This window comes from Diabrotica virgifera, chromosome 6 (genome assembly GCF_917563875.1).
Source record: "Diabrotica virgifera virgifera chromosome 6, PGI_DIABVI_V3a".
In the NCBI taxonomy this organism is placed as follows: Eukaryota; Metazoa; Arthropoda; class Insecta; order Coleoptera; family Chrysomelidae; genus Diabrotica; species Diabrotica virgifera.
This window is the reverse complement of record NC_065448.1, coordinates 217579326-217605033: the sequence shown is the minus strand read 5'-3', so window position 1 is coordinate 217605033 and position 25708 is coordinate 217579326. Positions and strand designations below refer to the sequence as shown.

The window sequence follows — 25708 nt, the reverse complement described above, 5'->3', positions numbered from 1 at the left end:
GAGGAAAACCAAGCACATGGATAAAGGGCATCTCCAAAATTTAAGAGAAAATTTTATCACAAAATCAATGGGAACACCAAAGTAGCTGGCTGTATACCAGAAAATTTTATATCGGCAAGAAAATTTGCAAGAAAAAATTCAACATCCCGTATCTCGGAAACAAAGCATTTGCGGGCATATGTTTAACAAGTAAACTGGCATTATTTTTTCATGCAGAATTATCCCTTAAAGTTTGTCGCATTTATTTAGAAACACCCTGTATTGATGAAGAATATGGCTAGTTGTTAAAGCACCTAACTTTTTTATTATCCAACATAAGCAAATGAATAAAAAAAGAAAATGTTAAGAAAGCTTAAGGCCTTTGAAATTTGGGTATACCGAAGAATCCTACGAATAAGTTGGGTGGATAGAGTTCGTAACGAAGTTGTTTTGCACCGGATGGGAAAAGTCACGGAAGTCGTCAGAACAGTTAAAAATCGAAAACTTGAATATTTTGGCCATGTTATGCGACACCCAGAGAGACATAATATACTCCATTTAATAATACAAGGCAAGGTAGACGGAAGAAGAGGGCCAGGTCGAAGAAAAACGTCGTGGCTTAAAAACCTGAGAGAATGGTATAACAGATTCTCTGCATCCCTTTTCCGAGCTGCCGTTAACAAAATTGCTATAGCCAATTTGATAGCCAACGTTCGATAATCGAGCACGGCACATGAAGAAGGCTACAATACAGTTTCAACTTCACAATTTTATATATAGTCTTTTTACTGCAAAAGCAAGATTACGTAGGTCAAAATTTCTGACGTAAGAGCAATGTCAAAACATTAGATTGTGACTTTTCATTATGGCCACGTTTATGTCATTACTTGTCAGAGATATTTTTCTTTTTTTTTACTATAAAAATAATATCTATATTTATTCTAATCAATGAAGTCAATAAATTGGTTTTCATTACTTGCCGAAATATATTAATTAACAACAATATTATCATAGTGTAGGTACAGGGTGATTGATTAGTAGGGTAAAGCTCAATAGATCCGCTATAGTAATAGATAGAAATAAAAGTTAATAACAAAAATTTTAGCCATCTTTGAGCTTCACATTACAAAATTAGTAAGAATATTACAGGGTGTTCGATAACACAGTGGCAGACCAAACTTTTGTTTTTTTAAATAGAACACCCTATATTTTATTTTAAATTCGAAATCCTGTTAACGTCTCCATGACAAAAATATAAAGGTTTGTTATACAGGGCATTTACAAAGTTATAACCAATTTTATATGAAAATCGTAACAAGTTCAACTCCCTGTATAAATAAAAATAAGCAAAACAGCAATGGTTTATTAATGCCACATTTTTTACGTACATATTCTCAAAATTTTCAAGAAGGATTGATATTGCTAATTTTCTTATATCAAATACAGGGTGAGTCAAAACGCAAGTACATTATTTTCTCAGTAATTTTAAATGGAACTCCCTGTATTTTATATCACTATTGTAAAGTACCATTACCGTACTTTAATTTTTAGATAACATTCAGATAACAGATTTTTTTGGGGATAATGAAAAATAAAATTACGTTTATAAAATACCTCCAACAACAAGGGATGAGATGAAAAATAGAATACAAAGTGTATTTCGATGTGTTAATTTACAAATGCTTCGTAGAGTAAGTAGCTCATTCAATGATCGTTTTTAGGCGTGCATAAATGTGTTAGGAGGTAATTTTGAACACCTTATGTAATTAAATATTAAAAATATGTTATTAAAAGTAGCTTCTAATTTTTTCAAACATTTTTTTTTGCAAAATGTATTACTGATAAATTATTTTTCGTTCTTTATTTGTTACATTTACATACAAAAGTAGTAATTAATTGTCTTCACAAAATGTTGTGTTTTGTATTTGTGTGTTTTTTGTAAAATTTATTACTAATTTTCTTTCTTTATTTGTTAAATTTACATAAAAAAGTAGTTTTTAATTGTTTCAAAAATTTTACATGTTGTGGTTGTGTTTTTTTTGTAAAATGTATTACTAATAAATTATTTTTAATTCTTTATTTGCTACATTGTTACTTTGATTACCGGATTAATAATCAGTAATCGTCAATTATCAATTCAGTCATGGCTTACTTAAAATTTAGATAAATTTAGACACCTAAAATAATTTGCTCTGAAAAATGAAAATATCTCGAAAACTAATAAATTTGGACATAGGAAATGTTATATAAAAATTAAAGTATGGTAATGTTACTTTTCAATAATGATATGAAATATAGGGTGTTCCATTTAACATTACTGAGAAAATAATGTACTTGCGTTTTGACTCACCCTGTATTTGATATAAAGAAAATTAGCAATGTCAATAATTCTTGAAAATTTTGACAATAAAAAATATGGCATTAATAAACCATTGCTGTTTTGCTTATTTTTATTTATACAGGGAGTTGAACTTGTTAAGATTTTCATACAAAATTGGTTATAATTTTGTAAATACCCTTATAACATAACTAACCTTGATATTTCTGTGATGGAGAACTCAACAGGATTTCGAATTTAAAATAAAATATAGGGTGTTCCATTTAAAAAAGCATAAGTTTGGTCTGACACTGTGTTATCGAACACCCTGTAACATTCTAACTAATTTTGTAATGTGAAGCTCAAAGTAGGCTACAATTTTTGTTAATAACTTTTATTGCTATCTATTACTATAGAGGATCTATTGAGCTTTACCCCACTAATCAATCCCACTAATAATCATTAAAATAGATTATTTAATATTTTTAAAACTAAGTACTGCAAACGCTAAAATTCATAATAAAACTTTCTGATCTTTAAATCTAATAATAATCTTATTTCTAATAAACCTAATCTAAGAAATCTAAATTCTTTAACTTACTTCTCTGCAGTTAATTGTAAAAGGGAATCCCATTATTTCGTTCTTGTTCAAAATAATATATTAAAGAAGCATTTTGATTTGGCATAGGTATGTTTCTTAATACAAACACAAAAGTACACGTACACAACAATAATTACAATGCTATTAATTATACATATGTATTTAGTATATCAAATAATTCTGTACGAAATGAAGTAAAAATGTAGCAACACAGAACTGTCACATCAGTAGCGTACGATTGTCTAATATATTTAAATATAATTATTATTTTCTGGAGTATTTAACTTAAAGAATTGTTTAATAAAATTTATATTATTAGTATTAAAAAATGTTTTTGGTTATTTAATTAATATAATTCTAAAATTCTCAATGTAATCGCGATTACGTTTTTCTTATTAAATACCATGTTGACACTTTTGCAAAATCGGTCAGTTCCGAGTGGGAGTCGTATAGCTGTGGTAGAGAAATGTCAATTAAAGTTAATGTTTATTTACGTTAATTAACCTTACAAATATTTCGGCAAGAAATGAAAACCGATTGACATCATTAATTAGAATAAAGAATTAATTATTTGTACAGTAAACAAAATCAAAGAAAATATCTGACAAGTAATGACATTAACGTGGCCATGATGAAAAGTCACATTCTAATGTTTTGACAGTGCTCTTACGTCAAAAATTTTGACCTACGTAATCTTGCTTTTGTAGTAAAAAGACTATAGGCTAGAATATTTCACAGGGTGTTCCAAACTTTAAGGAAAAAACACAGTATGATTGTATCACCCGGTATAAAATAACATTTACTTGTCTAGCAACAATATTATTACACCGATATTCTTAAATAATAATGCTACAACATACTAAAAAATCACTCAAATCGGACAACTGGTTTAGGAGATTCGAGACATCAAACATGCCCCATGTTTAAGGTGTTCCTTTAATTTTGCCGGTGTGTGTATTTTGGCCCATGCCATGTGACTTTTGGGAAAAATAATTCATTAAAACAAACTTCAAACTTTACTTTTTAACAACTATAATTACAATTAATAAAAAAAACAAATCAAACACAAAGATCGAATACTAATGATGTAATTACAACTTTTCTTAGGGACTGATCTATTTTACACTGGTATTGGCAATTCTTTTGCAACGAGTCTTAAGATTTGTTCAGTACTCAACCCAACATTTTTAATATCCTTTGACACGGCACACCAATTCTCACCGTGGTGAGGTTCTGTCAATATACACCTCTGTTTTGCCTCTTCTTGCTGTTCTTTGGTTCCGTGCAATTGCTCGAATCGGTACCAATAAGCCCAAGCGTCTCCTAAATCGGGCTCGATCTTTAAAGTCCTCTGGAACCATTCTCTACATTTACTAATCTTCCTTTCAGACCAGAAGAGTTTACTTACAGCGAGCAGCACGTGTGGATCGTGTTCACATTTCTTCAACGCATCTACAGATTTTGTTTTGCGTTGAGGTCTGGGTTCCATGAAGATACTTTCAGACCATAAAATACCAGACGTTGGACACTCTTGGATCGCTTTGGCCATCATAGCGTTAGCAATGTCTTTTATACCAGCTCTCATTTCTACCCTGATAGCTTCCAGCCAGAGTTGATCGTTCTTAGGGTTTCTTAACCTTGCTTTTTCCAAAACTGATCTAGCCTTGGTGAGAAGTCCTCTCTTTTCTTCTAATCTCGACAACAAGATCCAAAGAGGAATAGAGTTCGGACATTTTTTAATTCCTGCGTTGTACGCATCGAACGCTTTTGACAAATCCTTCTTCTCCTCTTGAATTTGCCCAACCATCATCCACAATTTAGAATAATCTCCAAACGCTTTTAGTGCTTCGTCTAGTAAATGGAGAGCTCCGTCCAAGTCGTTCAGAGACCATTCCAATTTAGCGCTCTTCATCATGACACGCGGTGTTGGAGCGGATCCTCTGGCCTTCGCCAACAATCTCCTGGCTCTTTCGTATTCTTTATTTTCGGATTCCAATTTCACAGCAGCGAGCCAGATCTCTTCGCTATTTGGATTAGCCTGGAAAGCTAGGGAGAGGATTCCTCTAGCTGCCGGCACGTCACCTAAAAAAATGATATAATGTGAGTAAATAAAACCACACGCATACAGAGTGGGGCATTAGTGTGACAAAGTCCAATTACTTGTTTGTCGTAAGAGATACGAAAAAAAGTTATTTAGGTAAAAGTTGGGGTACAGATAGGACCATAACATAAAAATATTTTCAAATATACAGGGCAACCCGTATTGACAGGGTGGCACAAACTTATGTTTTTTTAAATGAAACACACTGTATATTTTTTAATTTTTGGATTCTCCTCGATGCCTTCTTTAAAAAATATAGGGTTTTGTAATATTATCCTAGGTAGTTTAAAAAATAATTACGTTTTTTTGTTAATTTTGTAGCAATATTAACACCCTGTAGAATTGTAGTGATTTGATATCGAAATTTCTCTTTATGTTCAAACGATTTTTAAAAATACTATACTATTTTTAAACATGATTAATATAGTGAAGGGTTGAGGGTGAAGGTTGGTCGAAACTCGGAATGAGTATTTTCTGAGTTTTCATAAGTGGAATGTATTTAAGTATTGTAATGAAATGATATTTTATGGTACTTTTTTCTTTCCTAAGCATTCCCTATACCTAAGTGCTTTAATTTGTGAGTTATTCGTGATTATTTACGCCAAAAATTAGTTGCAACAAAAATACAGATCAATCTAGACTAATCCTTAATTTATTAATATTGAATGAGATATATTAAAAAGCCTACGTAGTTACGCTTGTTGGTGCGTAAAATGTTAATAAAAACGTAAAATATTCTATCTAGTTGGCTATGACATTAAAGTTGCTTAAACATTTCACATTATACTAGTTTTATAGTTCCAGTTGCTTTGTTACCATTACTAATATTAATTTTTCTAATGAGTAACTGATTAATATGGTTTTTGTGTTAGAACTGTATAACAAAAATGTGCTACTAGTAATAAGAATTTATCTTCAGCAATTCCCTGATAGACGACAATCAAGAAGAGAAACTTTTGAAAGTTTACTAGAACAATTTTAACGGACTGGACACTTAGATTACAAGAAAAAACTGATCGAACAAGAACTATTGTAAATGAATAAAATGAATTAAATGTAATCCTTAGTGTCACTGAAGATCTGCATATTAGTACGACCGTTCTCATAATCTAAATGTCTAGTCTGTTGAAACCGTTTTAGTATACATACTTTCAAAAGTTTCTCTTCTTGGTTGTCGTGTATCAGGGTATTCATCATCATTCTCTTTGCCTTATCCCTATGCGGGGTCGGCTTCCCTAATTGCATTTCTCCATACAATTCTATCTTGGGTCATATCAATATTAATCCCCTTTACCAACATGTCCTGCCTAATCGTCTCCCCCCACGTCTTCTTTGGTCTTCCTCTCCTACTCCTGCCAGGAATCTGCACTTCAGCAATTCTTCGTATTGGGTGATTAGCGTCTCGACGTTGAACATGACCAAACCATCTCAACCTATGCTCTCTCATTTTCCCTCTCTCCCAAGAATCGCGAATAACTCACAAACTAAAGCACTTAGGTATTCGCGGTGTGCAAGTACTTGGAAAGGGAAACGAGAAACGACCCTGCGCGAGTCGCGGAGAAATATTGCAACTATCTTAAATAATTCATATTGTCAATTGAAATTGTCAAATTGACGTATATTTCATACCTTCTGTCAATGAAGCAGAAAAATTATATATTGCTCCACAATATTGATATGATATGCAATTATTATATAAAGGTAAATTTAATTAATTGTATTTTGCTTGCAGTACTGCATTTTAATAACTAATTTTATTTACTACATACAATTGTTGATGTTTTCATAACATAACCTGAATCTTATTTTTTCTTCTTATTATTTTTTTTTGGACTATGGCCTTGACAATTATCCAGTAACCAGGACTAATATAATTGGCCAATATAATTAAAAGTGCGAATAATAGTACAGAGCGTAGAAATAGGGGTCGCTTTGCCGAACTTGCACGGTCCCAATAGGGAATGCTTAAGAGATAGAAAAAGTACCATAAAATATCATTTCATTACAATACTAAAATACAGGGTGTTCCATTTACTCAAAAAATACTTATTATACTGAATTTCGACCAACCCTGTATACAAAAATTAAACGTTTCGCTATAATAATAATGTTAATGTAACAATAGTAGACTATATTAAAAATCGTTTGAACAGAAATAAAAATTTTGATGTCAAATCACTACAATTCTACAGGGTGTGAATATTGTTATGAAATTAACAAAAAAACGTAATTATCTTTTAAAGTACCTCGTATAATGTTACGAAACCCTATATTTTATGAAAGAATGCATCGAGTAGAATCCAAAACTGTAAAAATATACAGGGTGTTCCATTTAAAAAAACATAAGTTTTTATCACCCTGTCAATACGGGTGGCATTGTACATTTGAAAATATTTTTCGGTTATGGTCCTATCTGTACCCCAACTTTTACCTAAATAACTTTATCTCTTACGTATCTCTAACTGTATCTCTTACGACAAAAGAGTAATTGGACTTTGTCACAATAATGCCCCACCCTGTATGCACATAAATTAGAAGATTATTAAAAGCCGAATTGAAGATTTTTGGGAAGACGCTGAAGATCAGAGTGACTTTCGTACTGGTCGTTCTTGTACAGATAATATGTTCTGTTCAAAACAAACAATAGCTATAAGGCTATCAAAGAATAGGAAAGCAGCCGGTCCATATGAAATTCCCAACGAAATAATCAAATTACTCGACGATAAGGATAAACATCTCTTCTAAGCCTCTTCAATAAAATGTACGAAACAGGGCATATACCAACAGACTGGCTACTGTCAACATTTGTAATGATACCGAAAAAAATAAACGCCAATGTAGCTATAATCGCACTATCAGTCTGATGAGTCATGTACTGAAAATTTTCTCACGAATACTGCACTCGAGAATTTACAACAAAATAGCAGTATAGTACCCTCGGAGATCCGTGGAAAAAATTTACACCCAAAATAACAAAATTCAGTTTGGCAACACTGTGTGAAAGTTGATAGTAACATATCCTTTTTAAGATAAGCACAACTGTAATTTAGTCCAAAGTAATATATTTTTTTTGTCAACAAAAATGAGATTTTTCAACCAAATAATGTTTCAAATATGATGTGCAAAATAATTTTTAATTGGGTTCTGCTAATGGGCTTGCTTTTTGTTGTCATTAAAGTAAAAAAAACTAAATTTCACTCATTAAATCATTATTGTCCGGTTATCGTCTTAATTATTTTAACTGTACTAATATCCGTCGAGTAATTCTGAATGATTAATAGGTTGTTAAAACATTTTATCTGTAGCGGCTTTTGGAATATCTTAAAAATATCGAATTTCATTGATAAAATGCACATATCCCACCGATCTTCGCTTCGACCATACATAAAACTATGCGAAACACAGTTTGGATTCAGAAACAACTTTGGAACCAGAGAAGCACTGTTCAGTTTGCAGGTCATGGTTCAAAGATGTAGGGATATAGAGCAACCGGTATGTATGTGTTTTATTGACTTCGAAAAGGCCTTTGAGCGAGGCAACTATGGCAAACTTATAGGTGTCTTGCAACAGGTGGGAATTGATGACAGAGCCCTCCGTATTATCAAAAATTTGTATTGGCAAACATACGAATTGGTCAGAACATGACGGCAGCAGTTCTGACCAGTTAAGTTATGCCAAACACTGGTTAAGTTAAGTGTTTGATATTGTGGCTATTTTGCAAGGACAGGGAGTTCACTGATGATGGACTGATAAGTCCGAAAACGTTTTGAACGTAATCCTTTTGGATTTTTAAAAATTTTAAATTTTTATTAAAATATACCAACTACACCAGGGAGTGTTTTACTTCACATTAAGTTTAATGTATAAGAATTATTGTAAATGCATGTGTTTGCGTTCAAAAACTAGTTTTCGTTCCCCTAATGTGAACCTTTATTTGTTAAGACTAGTTTTTTCCGCCGATATCGCCCGCGTTCCTTTCGTAGTGTAGAAACTCGAAATTGTGGCAGTCTAAAAGTAGGCCTCGCCTAGTAGACAAGTGTTTTCTCGCGCTTTTGGTGCAAATTTACGTGTTTTGAAATGTAGCGCTCTTTTGTGTTATTCGTATAACATTACATTGATTTCACTCAACGCTATATGTGTTTACACCCCCGAAGCACTATAAATATAATTCATGTTTGAATAAATCTCTTTGTCTCCTTAGTCTCAGCATCCGTATGGCTTGCCAATTGTAGAAGCCTCGGAGGTGTAACCAGAGAAGGTCCTTATTGTTTTTCAGTCTGGTGGGATGTAGAGTAACATTATGTTGCTTTATATGCCATTAGAGTGAAAACTTAGTCTTTTGATAGAAGTTGCCGCTAGGGCATCTATGCCATTTCGTTCGTTGCGATCCGTGACTGCACGCCGGGGTCTGTTTTGGTTGGATCGGGGAGAGCAGCATATGTGCCTCCTGATGAGAGACTAATAAGTTTCGAAACCGGTGGAGGTGCTTGCGGTACTCTCTGATTGGACTAGAATATGATGCGGCTGTATTTTCGAGTTGCAACGAAATTGAAAATGGTTATTCATTTTTGGTTTACATGTTTACTCTGATAGGAGTACGAAGGTAACCATTCTCGTTGGAACATCTTCCTTAGTCTCAGCATCCGTATGGCTTGCAAATTGTAGAAGCCTCGGAGGTGTAACCAGAGAAGGTCCCCATTGTTTTTCAGTCTGGTGGGATGTAGAGTAACATTATGTTGCTTTATATGCCATTAGAGTGAAAACTTAGTCTCTTAAATCTCTTTAATTGTGTTATTATTGCTTCAGTGGTCCTTAACCTTCGGATGACCAACGGGGGTAAATTTGGACCCCAGCGTATGTTTTTCTTTAATAAATTCAAAAGTATTTTCAATTTTTAACTCATTATTTTTCTGACTTTAATATCATTCTAGATATCCTCATATTTTGAAATAAAAAAAATTTCCTATATTTTACGAATAAAAAATATATTCTGAAGTTGATGTTTAGTAAAATACCGTCTATTACGTGGAATTCCAAGTCGTTTTACACTGCGCTTTATCAAAATCTATTTTTAGACTGTGGTGCCTGTTATGTACGAATCATGACAATCCTGTCTGCTGCAGTTAGTCATTATTATTATTTCCTGGCGTATATTATTATAGTTTCTTAGTATTTTGTGTACATATAAGATATGGCCCACAAATATCTTACTGAGGCTGAGTTACAGGAAATTGTTACTGCTAGCGATTTTTATGATGATATAGAAGATGAAATAGTATCAGAAAACGAGGATGTATTGTTAGATGAAGATTTAAATGCTGAAAACATTCATTCCAGATCATTTTTGACCTGGGGTCATTTTTACCCCCGTTGGTCATCCGTGTAACAAAAAAAGGTTGGTCATCGGAAGGTTAATAAATATTTTGGAGCAATTGGATGTCCATCCACTCTTAAAAAGGTGGAAAGTTTGGCATTAAATGCCCTCCCACCGACTGTCCCGTTAGCCAAGCTGTGGCAGGTGCAAAAAGACAAGAAAAATCCACTGATTTACATTAATGCCGTGAGGAAGAGAAAAATTGGACAAAAAGTGACAAAAAAGATATAGTTGCCAAAGACAAAAGAAAATGTGAACTTATTTAAAATTATAAAAGGGTGTTAAAATTGGAGGTTATAAACGGTATAACTTGCATATTGCGGATGACCAAGTAATACTTTAGAAGATCAAGATGATATCCACTACATCACAAGATCTTGACATATTAGCTAAACATAGGCGTTGTGTTAATTTTTTCATAGGTGTAATACTTTCAATAAATTAATATTTTACCAAATATGGAGTTGATATGGAAATAAAGATGATGGATGCCTTTAAATACTGCATTCAAGTGTCTCTCTAAGCTGTTTTAGCATTTTAACTCACTAATGAAATGAATATTGTCAAATATCAGGTGTACAGGATTTATATTAGCATCAAAAGAAATAAGATTAATCTATATCGATTTAATTTTTAAAGGTCTTACATAATCATTATCTACAAGAGTTGTTTATAGTAAATAACTGAGTGACATTGATTTCACAATGTAGGGCACTCGTTTCGAGAACGCCCTAGTCAGCTATTTTGATATTATGAGTATTTCACGGTCGATTCGGTGTCGGCAATCATAATAAAAACAATTATGAGTTTATTTATAGATACGAAGAAAGTAAAAGGGATCAGTCATTATTCATCATTCATTATTTAACTATCAATGTAGTTAGAATGTAGACTTTGTTCACCAACTCGTTACTGGCGTATTTAGTGTTGGCAAATAGATACATGTTTGGTAAATAGTGTTTTACAAATCAACCCCCTCGTCGGGGGTAACTACCCCAACCACCATACAGGGCAGCCCAGCCTGTACTGACACAAAAAATACTTTTAAAACACATAAAATACATACCTGCTAACCACTTGCTCTTGGCTCCCATCAACCACAAGACCTCACTCTTCGGACAATGGGCAACTGCTCTTTGTAGAAGACTTTCCAAACTCTCCCTGGTGCCGTGGCTTTTCTCCAGATAGGCAGCTCGCAGCCATATTGACTTCTTGCCGGGAAATGTGGCTAAAGCTATGTTGTAAACACTTCTAGCACACTCAAAAGCAGTTTGATTGATACAGTTTTCAGCGTCTTCCATCCAAGTGTGTTTTTGATCTTCAGTTTCCACGCCGTAGCTAATGATCGCTTTAATGATAGCGCGACAACAATGAATATGGCCGCCTTTTTCACTTTCAATGGCTTCTTTAAACCATTGTTCCCTGTTGATTTCCACACCGTTTGAACTAAGCGAAGTAATAGCTCGTTCTATGATCTTTTCCACCATATGTTGGTTACCATTCGCCTCCTCTAATTTTGCAGCAGTGGTCCAAATCTGTTTATCCGTAGGAATATTTTCTCTAGCTTTATTCAGCACTTTCCTCGCATTTTCATAAGTTTCCAGCCTGGCAAGCGCCAACCACAGTTCAACTGCTGACGGACAACATTCCACAGCCCTAGAAAGTAGAATCCTGGCGTCTTCTGGATTTTCCAGTTCAACGGCAGCTTTCCACAATCGTACGGAGTTCGGAATATGTTCCAAGGCTTTCCTATAGACCCTTCTTTTGGCCTTGGTTTCGGATTCTAGATCAGCCGCTTTAATCCAGATTCTGACAGATGTAGGTATGTGACGGGCTGCTTGAGCAATGATTGCTTTAGCGGTATCAGGTGGATTTAGTCTAGCCGCTTCAAGCCATAGGTCCTCGCTTTGGGGATTTACTTCACAGCCTTTCATTATAAGGTTTCTAGCTGCTTGGACTTTGCCTAAAATAAAACAATATTTATGAAAGTTGCATATGCAACTAGTAATTACACTATATCTAAACCAAGGCCAGGAAACAAAACAAAAAAATTACACTATACTCCAGGCAACAAAGCCGAAAAAGCACTTGAAAAATCGAAAAATTACTGCCCGCTATTGTTTAACTGGAATATCTAGGGGAAGTCAATAGAAATGACGTACCATCTCGTAGGCATCGAAATTTTTACAGCATCATGATTTTTTATTAACATTTAAGACTTTTTTCATTCATTTAAATATTGCGAAAAATCTACGCATTTTAGATGGAAATGTTCAACACACGACTTACTTGAAAATACTTGCTCTAAAAAATGAAACTTTCTAAATTAAAAAATGTTTATAAACAAAAAAGTTACTGCAAATTAAACCCGAAAGTAAACATTGTTTATCATCATTATAAAAAATAAAAATATTTAAAGTACATTTCACAATGTGAGTTTTTATGTAGTTACTCTATGTGCAACAGATGGGCTCGATGTCAATATTTAGTAGGGCTTTTTTGGTATTATTCTCTTCGTAAGGTCTCAACTTTTCAGGTTTTTACAGGGTATACAGGGTGAGTCATGAGAAACTGTACATACTCCTACCTCGTATAGAGGCTCCTATGGGGAATAACAAATTACCATTAAAAAGTGTCTGCACCCCTTGTTTAATAATATACAGGGCGAGTTTCGCATTTTGACAGAAATTTATATTCGTCATAATTTTTGAACGGTCAGATCGATGTGTCTCTTATTTTGGACAATCGTTACACTATTACCACCTAATCAACTGATTTATTCAAACTAGAAAAAAATCAGGTCCGGCTTTAAAAAATTAGTTCGTTTGGGTCTTAAAAAAATTTCACCCTGTATACGCTTTTTGAAAACTCTAATATGAATTTTACAAATTAGACAAATAGGCAATTAAAATGGCATATTTATTTTTCCCCACACGATTACCTAATTTTTTATTAAAAAATCAAATTTGTCAAAATCGGCATTTTAACTTATAGTCCTGTCGCCAGGGGGGGTACAACGGCCTCGTTAATTCAGATGGACTTACCCAAATTTTTTTTATGTATTTTGACCCGTAGAACACGAATTTTTTGGGTAACAGTTGATCCGGATGTCGATAAGATTGTTATAGACCAAGAACTTGAGGAATCAAATAACAGCGATTTTTGGCAAAACAAAACAATATTTTGTATTTTTTGGGTCATTTTAAGCAAAAAATATTTCTACAAGTTTTTTAGTAGGATGTACAGTTTTCGAGATAAACGCGGTTGAACTTTCAAAAAATCGAAAAACTGCAATTTTTAAACCCGAATAACTTTTGATTAAAAAATAAAATAGCAATTCTGCTTAGCGCCTTTGAAAGTTCAAGTCAAATTATGTCGGTTTTGATTATTTGCATTGCTAAAAATTTATTGTGTTATTGCTAAACAAAGCTACAAACAACTAGTGCGTGAGTGATGTTTCTATGATTTCTCATTTAAAATCGAACGAGTAGGTAGAATAGGTACTAGTGCAATCAAGACTATTTCTACGTTACATGCGTTAAAACGCATGTAAAAGCACGGGAAACCCTACGTGTTTATAGCTTTGTTAAACAATAAAAAAATAAATTTTTACCAATGCAAATAATCAAAACCGATATAATTTGACTTAAACTTTCAAATGCGGTAAGCAGACTTGCTATTTTATTTTTTAATCAAAAGTTATTCGGGTTCAAAAATTGCAATTTTTCGATTTTTTTAAAGTTCAACCGCGTTTATCTCGAAAACTGTGCATCCTACGAAAAAACTTGTAGAAATATTTTTTACTTAAAATGGCCCAAAAAATACAAAATATTGTTTTGTTTTGCCAAAAATCGCTGTTATTTGATTCCTCAAGTTCTTGGTCTATAACAATCTTATCGACATCCGGATCAACTGTTACCCAAAAAATTCGTGTTCTACGGGTCAAAATACATAAAAAAAACTTGAGTAAGTCCATCTGAATTAACGAGGCCGTTGTACCCCCCCTGGCGACAGGACTATTAAAAATGAAAAAAAAAGATGAAATCACGGTTTAATTCGCTACAACGTTCCATTTTAAATTTTTTTTCTGAAATTTTTACAGCACATATCTCTTACCATTGTGAAGACTATGACAATTGTTGTAGACTTTCACTCTTCTTCTCGTAAAAGTTATGAATTTTTAAAAATAAAAGGTGCAGCTTCGTGAATTGCAAAGTTAGATCGCAAAAATTAAGTGAAAAAATTTAAAATTTATCTATTTGATCACGTCTATGTTAAACTATAGAGTCCAAAGAGAAGTGTTATGGGGAGTTTTAGATCTAGACGTGTTATAGAAAAAAAAATGGTGAAACTTTTAATTTTAAGTTAGAGTTTTCAAAAAGCGTATACAGGAGGAAATTTTTTCTAAGACCCAAACGAACTAATTTTTTAAAGCCGGACCTGATTTTTTTCTAGTTTGAATAAATCAGTTGATTGGGTGGTAACATAAATCAAATATTTGTTTAAAAAAAAATAATTTTTGTAATAAAAAGTTAATTTTTTTTAAATCTATGGTTCACTTTACCAAACTTTTAATTCATAGTCAAATTTGATTTTTTTATAAAAAATTAAGTAATCGTGTGGGGAAAAAATAAATAAGTCATTTTAATTGCCTATTTGTCTAATTTGTAAAATTAATATTAGAGTTTTCAAAAAGCGTATACAGGGTGAAATTTTTTGTAAGACCCAAACGAACTAATTTTTTAAAGCCAGACCTGATTTTTTTCTAGTTTGAATAAATTAGTTGATTAGGTGGTAATAGTGTAACGATTGACCAAAATAAGAGACACATCGATCTGACCGTTCAAAAATTATGACGAATATAAATTTCTGTCAAAATGCGAAACTCGCCCTGTATATTATTAAACAATGGGAGCAGACACTTTTCAATGGTCATTTGTTATTCCCCATAGGGGCCTCTATACGAGGTAGGAGTATGTACAGTTCCTCATGACTCACCCTGTATTCATTTTTAATCATCATAACCATCATAATTGATAGAGAAAGAAGTACCATTTTTCGCCTTATAAAACAATTAAATGATCTGCGATGTTCTAACCTTTATAAAAACAAAATACACCATCTGAAATGTTATGAAAAACCACATTTAAAAAAAAGAGAGATAAGTTTGTACGACTCATAAAACCGGAGAAATTTTGTTCTTTTTTTTAACACAATTGCTTGTAAACAATTTTTTCAAACATGTGACATTTCAACATGTGACAATTTTTCAAAATATGTTTTTACGTTAAAAATTTTGTTCTGAAGCTATTTCCTTGTGGCATTTTTATAATTACGTATTTTTTTATGGGAAATAAGCCACAATTTTACTAAAAAATGAATTTATTAACGTTTCGAAGCCCAAATCGGGTTTCGTTGTCAAAATACAAAATACTATTAAAATAAAACAAACATGTTGCTAAGTAAAAAAATTCTTCTAATAATTTATTTAATCTGACTCATTTATATTGGCAATTCAGACGTATATTATACATTTTAAAGTAGAAGACTTTAAAATGATATCGCCAATATTTATGAGTTGCGTTCCTGGGACGACTTTACTAAAAGATAGTTCATTCGATTACATGAAATCAATCCCAACTCAAGAATATCCGTCGCAAAAAAATCATAGCATGTGATCTGTCTCTAAAAAGACAACCAAATGCAACGATGACAGTAAAATTCTCGAAACTTAATAAATTCATTTTTTAGTAAAATTGTGGCTTATTTCCCATAAAAAAATACGTAATTTATGTTAAAAGTTGTTAAAACCTAAAAATCTTTTAAACAAGTCAAACACGTTTTAAAATTAATATTTTCTAAGTTACTAGAGTGTAAAGGATCTATGTACACAGTAAATTTTAAAATGTAAGTGCATAAAGGATCTATGTACACTTTTTATATACACTCACCGGCAGAGAAAACGGGCACCCCAAAAAATGGGTCATTTTTAATGTCTTGTATTTCCTAAACCTGATGTCCGATTTAAGTGATTTTTTAATACGTTATAGCCTTATTCTTTATCAATATCGCTGTAATAATATTGTTGCTAGACAGGTACATTGTCATTGTATACAGGGTGTACCAATCAAACTGTGTTTTTTTCTCAAACTTTGGAACACCCTGTGGAATGTTCTAGCTTTTATAAAATACTGAAATTATAACCAAACTATAGCCTCAGGTTTTCTTAACATTCTGTTTTTTGATTCATTCGCTTATGATGGATAATAAAAAAGTTAAGCACTTTAACAACTACCCCTGTTTTTCGTTAATACAGGGTGTTTTTAAATAAGTACGGCAAACTTTAAGGGGTAATTCTGCATGATAAAATAATGACAGTTTGCTTTATAAACGTATGCCCGCAAATGCTTCGTTTCCGAGATAGGGGGTGTTGAAATTGTTCTTACAAACTGACGATTTATTTATTTCTCTAAAACGGTTTGTGATATGCAAATGAAATTTGGTAGATTTTAAGAGGTAGTTATTGCGCATTTTTTGGCGTGCAATTAAGAATTTTATATTCACCATTGGCGTGCATACGGGTATAAATATTTTAGATATATCCGATACTGATATCCGATTTTTAATCTTCTTTTTAATCTTCCTAATCTTTAATCTTCTTTAATCTTTCTAATCTAATTTTTAATCTTCTTAAAAAGAAGATTAACTCTTGCTTGGGCAGCCTACGGAGCTCTGAGAGACATATTTAGGAGCAGTATACCGATCGGTTTAAAAAGACAAGTGTTTGACCAATGTGTGCTACCGGTAATGACATATGGAGCAGAGACACTGACTCTAACCAAGGCAACAGCGTCGAAAATGCGGGTTGCTCAAAGGCGCATGGAAAGATCCATGCTGGGCGTAACTCTACGGGACAAAATAAGAAACGAAGATCTCAGACAAACAACCGGTATCGCAGATGTTGTAGAACGTATCACCAGGCTCAAATGGAACTGGGCAGGACACGTCGCCAGGCTGAAAGATTCAAGATGGGCACGAAGGCTGATGGAGTGGAGACCAAGAGAAGATAAACGAAGTAGAGGAAGGCCGCCTACACGATGGACAGATGATATCAGGCGGATTAGTAAAAACTGGCAAAAATCAGCACAAAACCGTGAAGTGTGGAAACAATTGGGGGAGACCTATGTCCAGCAGTGGACGTATATTGGTTGGATGATGATGCTGATGATATCCGATATTTTAAGATAACTTACGCGATGTATAGCACTCACTCCGCTGTCGCTCGTGCTCTAAACATCGCGTGCGTTCGCAAAAAGCATACTTCACGAACTGTTTCATAAATAACTATTATTGTTTATTTTAATAATTATAAACAATTGAAAAAATGCTTACTTTCGGGTTTAATTTGTAATAACTTTTTAACTTATATAAACATTTTTAATTTAGAAAATTTCATTTTAGAGGAAATATTTAGTCAGGTGTGGAACGTTTCCATCTACAATGAATAGTTTTTTCACAATATTGAAATGAATGAAGGAAGTCGCTTTTTTAAATGTTTTCTTTCCTGGGGTATCATAGATACAGAATAAACTATGTGTGTTAAAATTACCTGTAACCTCCTCTAGCCTAGCACTGGCAATCCAAGCAGGTGGATGATTTGGATTAGTTTCTCTGACTGATTTTAATAGTAGTCTAGCTTTCTTGATGTCATTAATGTCACCTCCATAAGTGGGTATCATAGATTGTAAATCAGTAAGATACCCCTTAGGATCAACAACTGTTTGACCAGTTACAGAGTCAGATACTTGTGACAGTTTAACATTCATCAGAGTGTTTCTTGCTTGGCCGATTTTGCGCAGATCCATGTCGCCTGTGGGTGTCAGCATACCCGGTGTTTGTACTCCAGGAACCATACTAGCTAAACCTGAATTGGGATCTATAGATGTGGAGGACACACTTCCTAAATTGTTAGATATTACGCTATCTGGTAAGGGGGTAAACTTTTCTGCTCTCGGATTACGTTGCTTTTTATTTCTGGCATCACCAACTTCTGGTACTGTCTTCCATTCATCTTCTGTAACCTAGATAAATATACAAAACATTATAAAACTCCTTGGCAACTATCTTAAATGATTAACAATTTGCATTTTACAGACTATAAAGAAGAAAACACAATGTCAGATCTAACCAGTAGAGTCGATGTTTTGGTATACCTATTAATTATCAACATATTAGTAACTCAACTTTTTAATATCGCACGTTCCGAAGAAAAATGTAGTAAATCAAATTTTTTTCTATCTTCACTTTTTTACAGGAGTACAGGAATATATATTCCGGAAGAACCGGAAATAAATAGAAGGCTTGTGCTGGCAAGTAAAGCCTATTTCGTGATGGGCCACATATTCAAATCGCGAGACGTACACCAGAAAACAAAACTCCGGGTCTATAAAACAATAATCAGGCCCATAGTAAGTTATGGCTGTGAAACATGGGTGGTGACACAGAAATCTGCCAATGCATTAGATGTGTTTCAAAGAAAAATATTATGTAGGATACTGGGCCCAATAAGTGAAAATAACAACCGGCGAATTAGGTATAAGATAAGTAGTATATAGAGAAATATACGAGCAATATAGCGAACCAACTCTAGCACAAAACACTAAACTGTAGAGATTACGGTGGGCAGGGCACGTGGTCCGCATGCATGAGAATAGAATCCCCAGAAAATTGTTAAATGCAAGAATGCAGGGAAAAAGACCTGTTGGAAGACCTAAAAAGAGATGGGAAGACGAAGTCGATGAGGATGCCAGGAACTTCCTGGGAACGCGTTCATGGAAAAGAACAGCGGTAAATCGAAATGATTGGAGAAGCTTGTTGAAGGAGGCCAAGGCTCGATTTGGGCTGTAGTGCCATTGGATGGATGGATGGACAGGAATATATATATATATATATATATATATATATATATATATATATATATATATATATATATATATATATATATATATATATATATATATATATATATATATATATATATATATATATATATATATATATATATATATATATATATAAAGCACTATTCCCTAAAGAAAACTGTAATAATTTAAGTTCCATCATTATTGCCTAGATGGCACAAGAATCTCTATTCCTCGGAACAGGTGTATCAGCATTTTCTGATCAAAAGTATGATAATTGTAGTTATTACCATTTTTATTTTAGAATTATTATAAACTTTAGCTTTGTGCTCTCCCGGTAAAAGTGTAACATTTCGAGTTGCTACTCTTATCGGAGTATTTAGAAATACAGTGGTACCTCGATATACGAGCGCCCTAATATACGAGTGTTTTGAGATACGAGCCGCCGAGCGAACGATGTTTTGCTTTGAGATGAGAGCAAAATTTGAGATACGAGTAACCGCTTTTTATTAAAATTCATGCCTCTTTCTGACTACCTACTTCTAACTTGAAGGAGGTGATAAAGGGTATAATGCCAGCTAAGGGTGTTACAATAATTTCCAAGCTCCGGACTCTCTCCATGGAAAGATGGAGAAACTAATGATGGTGTGGGTGACAGAAGCAGCTTCAAGGAGGAACCTTAACACAAAGCATCATCATGTGAGAAGGCACAAGCGATTTATGAAAGGGAGGAAGAAACAAACCTCTTTGGGCAGTTTTTAAACGAGCTGCAGATGAAAATGAGCAAAGTGTGACGAAAAAAGCGAAGACCACTGACGAAAATTAAGCGCTTCCGTAAACACCTCACTTTTTGTTATGTTTTTACAGAATATGTATGTATGTTTTGTTATTTATAAATAAACATTTCTTCTTGTAAAAACATTTTTCTTATTTAAAAACACTTAACAAAAACAACTAAAGTGATTTTTTTGGGGCTGGAACGGATTAATGACATTTCAGTTAATTTCAATGGGGAAAATTGCTTTGAAATACGAGCAATTTGACATACGAGCAAGGTTACGGAACGAATTACCCTCGTATGTCGAGGTACCACTGTATTTCCACTTTACATCTGCCGAAAAGTGTACTAAATTTGTAGTTACTGCTGTTTAGTTAGGAAGAGTTTAGACCTTTGTTTCGTGCTTTTTGATTAAAAGCGTAATATTTCGAGATTTTTCGAAGAAAACTGTAACATATCAAAAGTTAAAAAATATACTCATTATCTCAAAAACTGTTTAGTTTCAAAAAAGACTTAGGCAGGCTAAGGAATAATCATTTATTTAATTTTAATTTGACCCTTTTTGAAAATACATAAATCCATTTCTTTCTCTTCTTTTCTAAAAATTTTGCTATTTTCATTTATTAAACTTTTCTTCAAAACATGCGATATGTGCTCAGAAGAGTTGTTTAAAAAGGCTCTAAGAGACATCAATGAAGGAATATCAATTAACGGAACACTAGTGAATAATCTTAGATAGGCTGATGAAAAGGAAAAACTGGGAAAAAAATTAGAAATAAAGTATTGAAATGGTAATTAGGTACTCCCTATGTTTTTATATGGAGCTGAATCTGGAAAAATTATGGAAGCAACTGAAAAAAGACTTGCCAGATTTGAGATATGGTGATATAGAAGAATTCGGAAAATAAAATGAAACACTCAATACTACAAACGAAAGAAAAATGTGCTACTGTGGCCACATACTAAGAAATGAAAAATATGAGTTGATGTGATTGGTTATACAAGGAAAAATAGAAGAAAAAAAAGGACTGGGGTGATGATAGAAGAGATCTAGAGCAAATTTTAATAAAACGAGCAGAGTGCACAAGACATTTAAAGTTGGAGCTAAGAGTTAGCTTGGCTAGGTGCTACGTTTTCTCGACTATGTTTTATGGAATGGAAGCTTGGACCTTGAATGAAGCATCAATGAAAAAATAGAATAGCATGGGTGTGCAACGACAGAATGGTACGAATGTACATCAAATGAACTTTTCAGAGCAGTGATCTCTAAAGTCTGAATAGCTATGATTATTGCCCAACTCCATCACGGAGATGGCACTTGAAGAAGAAGGGGAGATGACTAACATCCTGGTTGAAAAATTTAAAGCAGTGGAGTGGAATAGCAACAATAGAACCCTTCAGAACTGCTGCAGACACAGTAAAATGGGCAGTGATAATCACCAATGTCCTTAAACAATGACGCACATGAAGAAGAAAAAGATGTAACAAATAAGATAAGTTTTTTTTATTCAAAAATTGTATTTTCAAATGTCAAAAATGTATGACTGCTTATATAGTATTATAAAAGGTCACAAGAATAATAATAAAAAAATAATAGTTCCAGGAGTGTGCCTATGTTCTAAAATACCAACCTGCGCTAAATCTCTTTTTAAATCAGAGAACTGCTGCTGAATTTTTGGCCTTTCCTGTCGATACTTCTCAAGTTCTTCTCTTAAACGTTTTTCTCTATACTCCTTTCTTTTTTCATCCATCCGTTTATCAATAGCTTCATAAATAGCATCAGCTTCTGCATCATCTTTGTCATAAGGATCTTTTGAAAATAATGATCCACCATAGCCACTGAATTCATCATAATTGGAATCATTTAAATCTTCTTCCTAAAAAATAGTTATTTTACTAAATATAAATACTTTGTTGGTAAGACCAACAATCATATATAGCAGCGAGACATGGACATTGACAGGGAGACAAAAATCCAGAGTCAATGCTATGGAAATGAGGTTCCTGAGGAAAATAGCAAACAGAAAGAGGACAGACAAAATACGAAACGAAACAATTAGACAAAACCTAAAACTGGAACCAATCAATGAAAAAATAGTGGAGGGACAACTTAGATGGTTCGGGCACGTGTGTAGAATGTCGAACGAGAGGCTTACAAAACGAGTGTTCAAAACGAGAGTGCAGGGAAAAACAAAACAGGAAGACCAAGAGTTATGTGGGTAGATGAAATCAGGAAAGAAGTCGAGAAGAAGGGATTGACATTGGAAAGTGCAAGAAACCTAACGCAAGATCAGAAAGCATGGAGACTACAATGCCAAACTCAACTCCACCAGCCTTACACCTAAAGGTAGAAAGGCTTAGGACTAAGTAAGTAAGTAAGTAAATACTTTAAGCACGAGCTACAGTTATATGTAAATTTTAAACTAATAGGTCTGGATCCCGCGTATGAAAAAAAAGTTGATTAATAGCAAGCTGAAAATTTGTTAATAGCTTAAGGGTGTCTAGTTGGATAAACTTTGATATATGGTAACACTGGAACAGGGGCATTTTTAATTGTGGAACATTGGCACAATAAGCCCATGAGGCTGCATTGCCATCGGAGACAAATGTCAGACGACCTCCAAAAAAAAAAAAAAAATTGTGGAACAGGTTAAAAATTTGGAACAGTCAGACCACAAAAATGGCACATTTATTTTGTCCGACAGAATAGACTTAAACTCTCTGAACAGAGATTAAAGTCTCATGCAAAAATCAGACTGCTATTTAACACCTGTCATAATTCCTGTCATTTGACATATTCCACTCATTGAAATGCCCATTTGGTGATAGATAGCAGTCTGATTTTTGCATGAGAGTTTAATCTCTGTTCGGAGAGTTTAAGTCTGTTCTGTCTGACAAAATACATGTGCCGTTTTCATGGTCTGACCGTTCCATATCTTTAACCTGTTCCACAATTAAAACTTCCCTTGTTCCAGTGTTCCTATATATCAAAGTTTGTCCGACTAGACACCCTTAAGCTATTAACAAATTTTCAGCTTGTTATTAATCAACTTTTTTTTCATACGCGGGATGCAGACCTATAAATATTATTATCAATTGAAGAAAATCTAAGCACAGAAGAAAAAGAACTAAAGTCGTTTTAAAATCTAACAAGACCAGAAGAAACGAAGATTGGTTCAATGAAGAATGTAAATTTATTAACTAACGATAAAATTATGAGAAGAAAAATCACTTTTAGCAGCGATAACCCCCATAAAAAAACTTCCAGCGATTTTACCAATAGATCTAAAAAGGAATTCAAATCCAGAATAATACCATGTAAACACAGGGATTGCTCTGTAATTACTGACAAGGAACATTAACAGAGAGGCAAATAATTTTGAAGAAAGGCTATTGGCAAGCCCATGAAGATGAAATTCAGGCTCCCATGATTCAAATGAATGAAAAGGATAGACAGCTACCTCCTTTAAAGAATAATCAGCAGATAATCTACCTGCTGATTTTAATATCATTCGTAAATTATCCAGAAAAATTAAAATGACCATATATAAAACACTAATAAGACCAGTGCTAGTATATGAAGCAGAAACATGGTCCCTATCACAGAAGGACCATGAACTGCTTAAACGTTTTGAGAGCAAAATCCTATGAAGAATATATGGAGGAATAAAAGAGCAATGCTTTTGGCATAGACGTTACAACTTTTAGTTGTACAAAAGTTTTGATAAACTTGTCGTAAAATTCAATACTTAGCATATCTTTAATGAATAGGGCATGTAATCAGGCGACATTAAAGTGCAACACTCAGAAAAGTTTTTAACTGAAAAAGCCGATGGGACAATGAGCTAGAGGGAGACTGAGACTTAGGTATCAAGACAATCTAGGGCCTACTTAAAATCAAAAGTAGTTAGAGCGTAGCAACAAGTTGCTGGAGACAAGGGTGAATGCAGAATTGTTCTGAAGAAGGCTTTAGCTCATAACGAGCTGTACAGTCAATGATAATTATGATGAAATGACTTTAAGCAGTGCTGTATTTGTCAATAGCCTACAGCAGTATGGATATCATTATATATAATAAAACTAAGTTGATAAAATGTGTGTGCCGATAAAACTTAAAAAGGATTCCCGATACGATAAAGAGACTTATATAGTGCAATAGCCCTTTATCCCCCCTCGAACAAGTAAGTTCCCGTTTTAACTTAAAGGGCGTATTTTTAAAGATATAAGGGCTTTTCCTAGCAAGCTTGGCTAGCCTAGACCTGGCTCCTCCACCAAATTTTTAAATATTCCCAATTTTGCCCCTTCGCCAAACTTTTAAATATTCCGGTATTAACATCATTATCATCATTATATATAATAAAACTAAGTTGATAAAATGTGTGTGCCGATAAAACTTAAAAAGGATTCCCGATACGATAAAGGGACTTTATCGTAGCCCTTTATCCCCCCCTCGAACAAGTAAGTTCCCGTTTTAACTTAAAGGGCGTATTTTTAAAGATATAAGGGCTTTTCCAATTCCTCAACTTGAAAATTAAGTGAAGTAGTGGCGCCATCTGTTGTCGAGTAGTTGAACTCCATTCAGAACAACGATTATTTGAGTTGCGTTTCGAATGGCGCTGCGGGCAATTACAGCATGTGTAGCAATGACGCGAAATTTGAAATTCCAATTTCAACAAAGTCTTAAATTACATTTGTTTCTATAATAAAGTTATTAAATTTTGTGTATTTATACAGCATTAAGTAGCTTTTATTTTGGAGTTGAAGCGAGATAAGTTTAGTTATTCAAATTATTAATTATTAATTCTGAAAATATTTAAAAATTTAAGTTTTCAAATTTCGCGCCTTTACTACATTTCCAATTAAATTAGCTTTTAGTTTTACAATTAACAAAGCGCAAGGACAAACTTTAAAATATTGTGGCATTAACCTCAAAGAACCCTGCTTCTCTCACGGTCAGCTATATGTAGCTTGCTCAAGGGTAGGAAATCCGAAAAATCTATATATATACTCCAGACAATAAAATGAAAAACGTTGTTTATAAGCAAATAGTGTAAAAAATGAGCGAATGTTTTCAATAAATTTTTTTACTATTACGTCATAGTTTATTTTTTTATTGCAACTACCGCGTAATCTCATATCAACTCCCGGGCGAAGTCGGGTATTATAGCTAGTAATTTAGTAAGTGGGTTATCTACTTACCTCTTCCTTTTCTTCTTCCTCGTCTTTCTTTTTAGTCCTTTTAGCTGCTGGCGGAGCGTGTCTATCGTCCGAAACATCGTTAGCATCCCTAGCAGGACCGATATCAGAACGAGTGGTAAAACCTGTAGCTCCTCTTCCTACACCAGCTACATACCCCAAAGGAGCTGGTACACCTAGAAAATGTTTCTTATTCCTGTTGACTAAAGCCTGTGGTGGTGCTGCTGCCATGTTTTACTAAACATTACTTTTTTTAAAAGCCCTATTAAATTCGTTTTGACAACGATTTGATAGTAAACAAAATAACCTAAAAATTATTAATATCTTCTTTTTTTTAGTGGATATGTGTCTGCTGCTGTAGGTCATTTCACATTCAGTCATTCCGTCTCTATTTGAAGAGCCTATCGTATTAGATATGGCAACACTGTGAATGTATCAAAT

General features: G+C 33.5%; 1 protein-coding gene across 1 annotated transcript; it reads right to left on the bottom strand.

Moving 5' to 3' along the window:
- Positions 1-3912: 3912 nt before the first annotated feature.
- Positions 3913-25624, bottom strand: LOC126887250 (pre-mRNA-processing factor 6). The gene is made up of 5 exons (XM_050654664.1): positions 25271-25624; positions 21703-21948; positions 17982-18453; positions 11439-12335; positions 3913-4979 (listed from the first exon to the last, which is right to left on the bottom strand). The coding sequence occupies exons 1-5, from the start codon at positions 25496-25498 to the stop codon at positions 4018-4020; spliced, it is 2805 nt and encodes a 934-aa protein (XP_050510621.1). The 5' UTR covers positions 25499-25624; the 3' UTR covers positions 3913-4017.
- Positions 25625-25708: the final 84 nt, after the last annotated feature.

Coding starts and splice junctions, on each gene's coding strand:
- LOC126887250 (XM_050654664.1), bottom strand. CDS start 25,498: ATGGCAGCAGCACCACCACAGGCTTTAGTCAACAGGAATAAGAAACAT. Junction 21,949..25,270: donor AGGAAGAAGAAAAGGAAGAG/GTAAGTAGATAA, acceptor ACTATTTTTTAG/GAAGAAGATTTAAATGATTC. Junction 18,454..21,702: donor TAAAAAGAGATTTAGCGCAG/GTTGGTATTTTA, acceptor ATATTTATCTAG/GTTACAGAAGATGAATGGAA.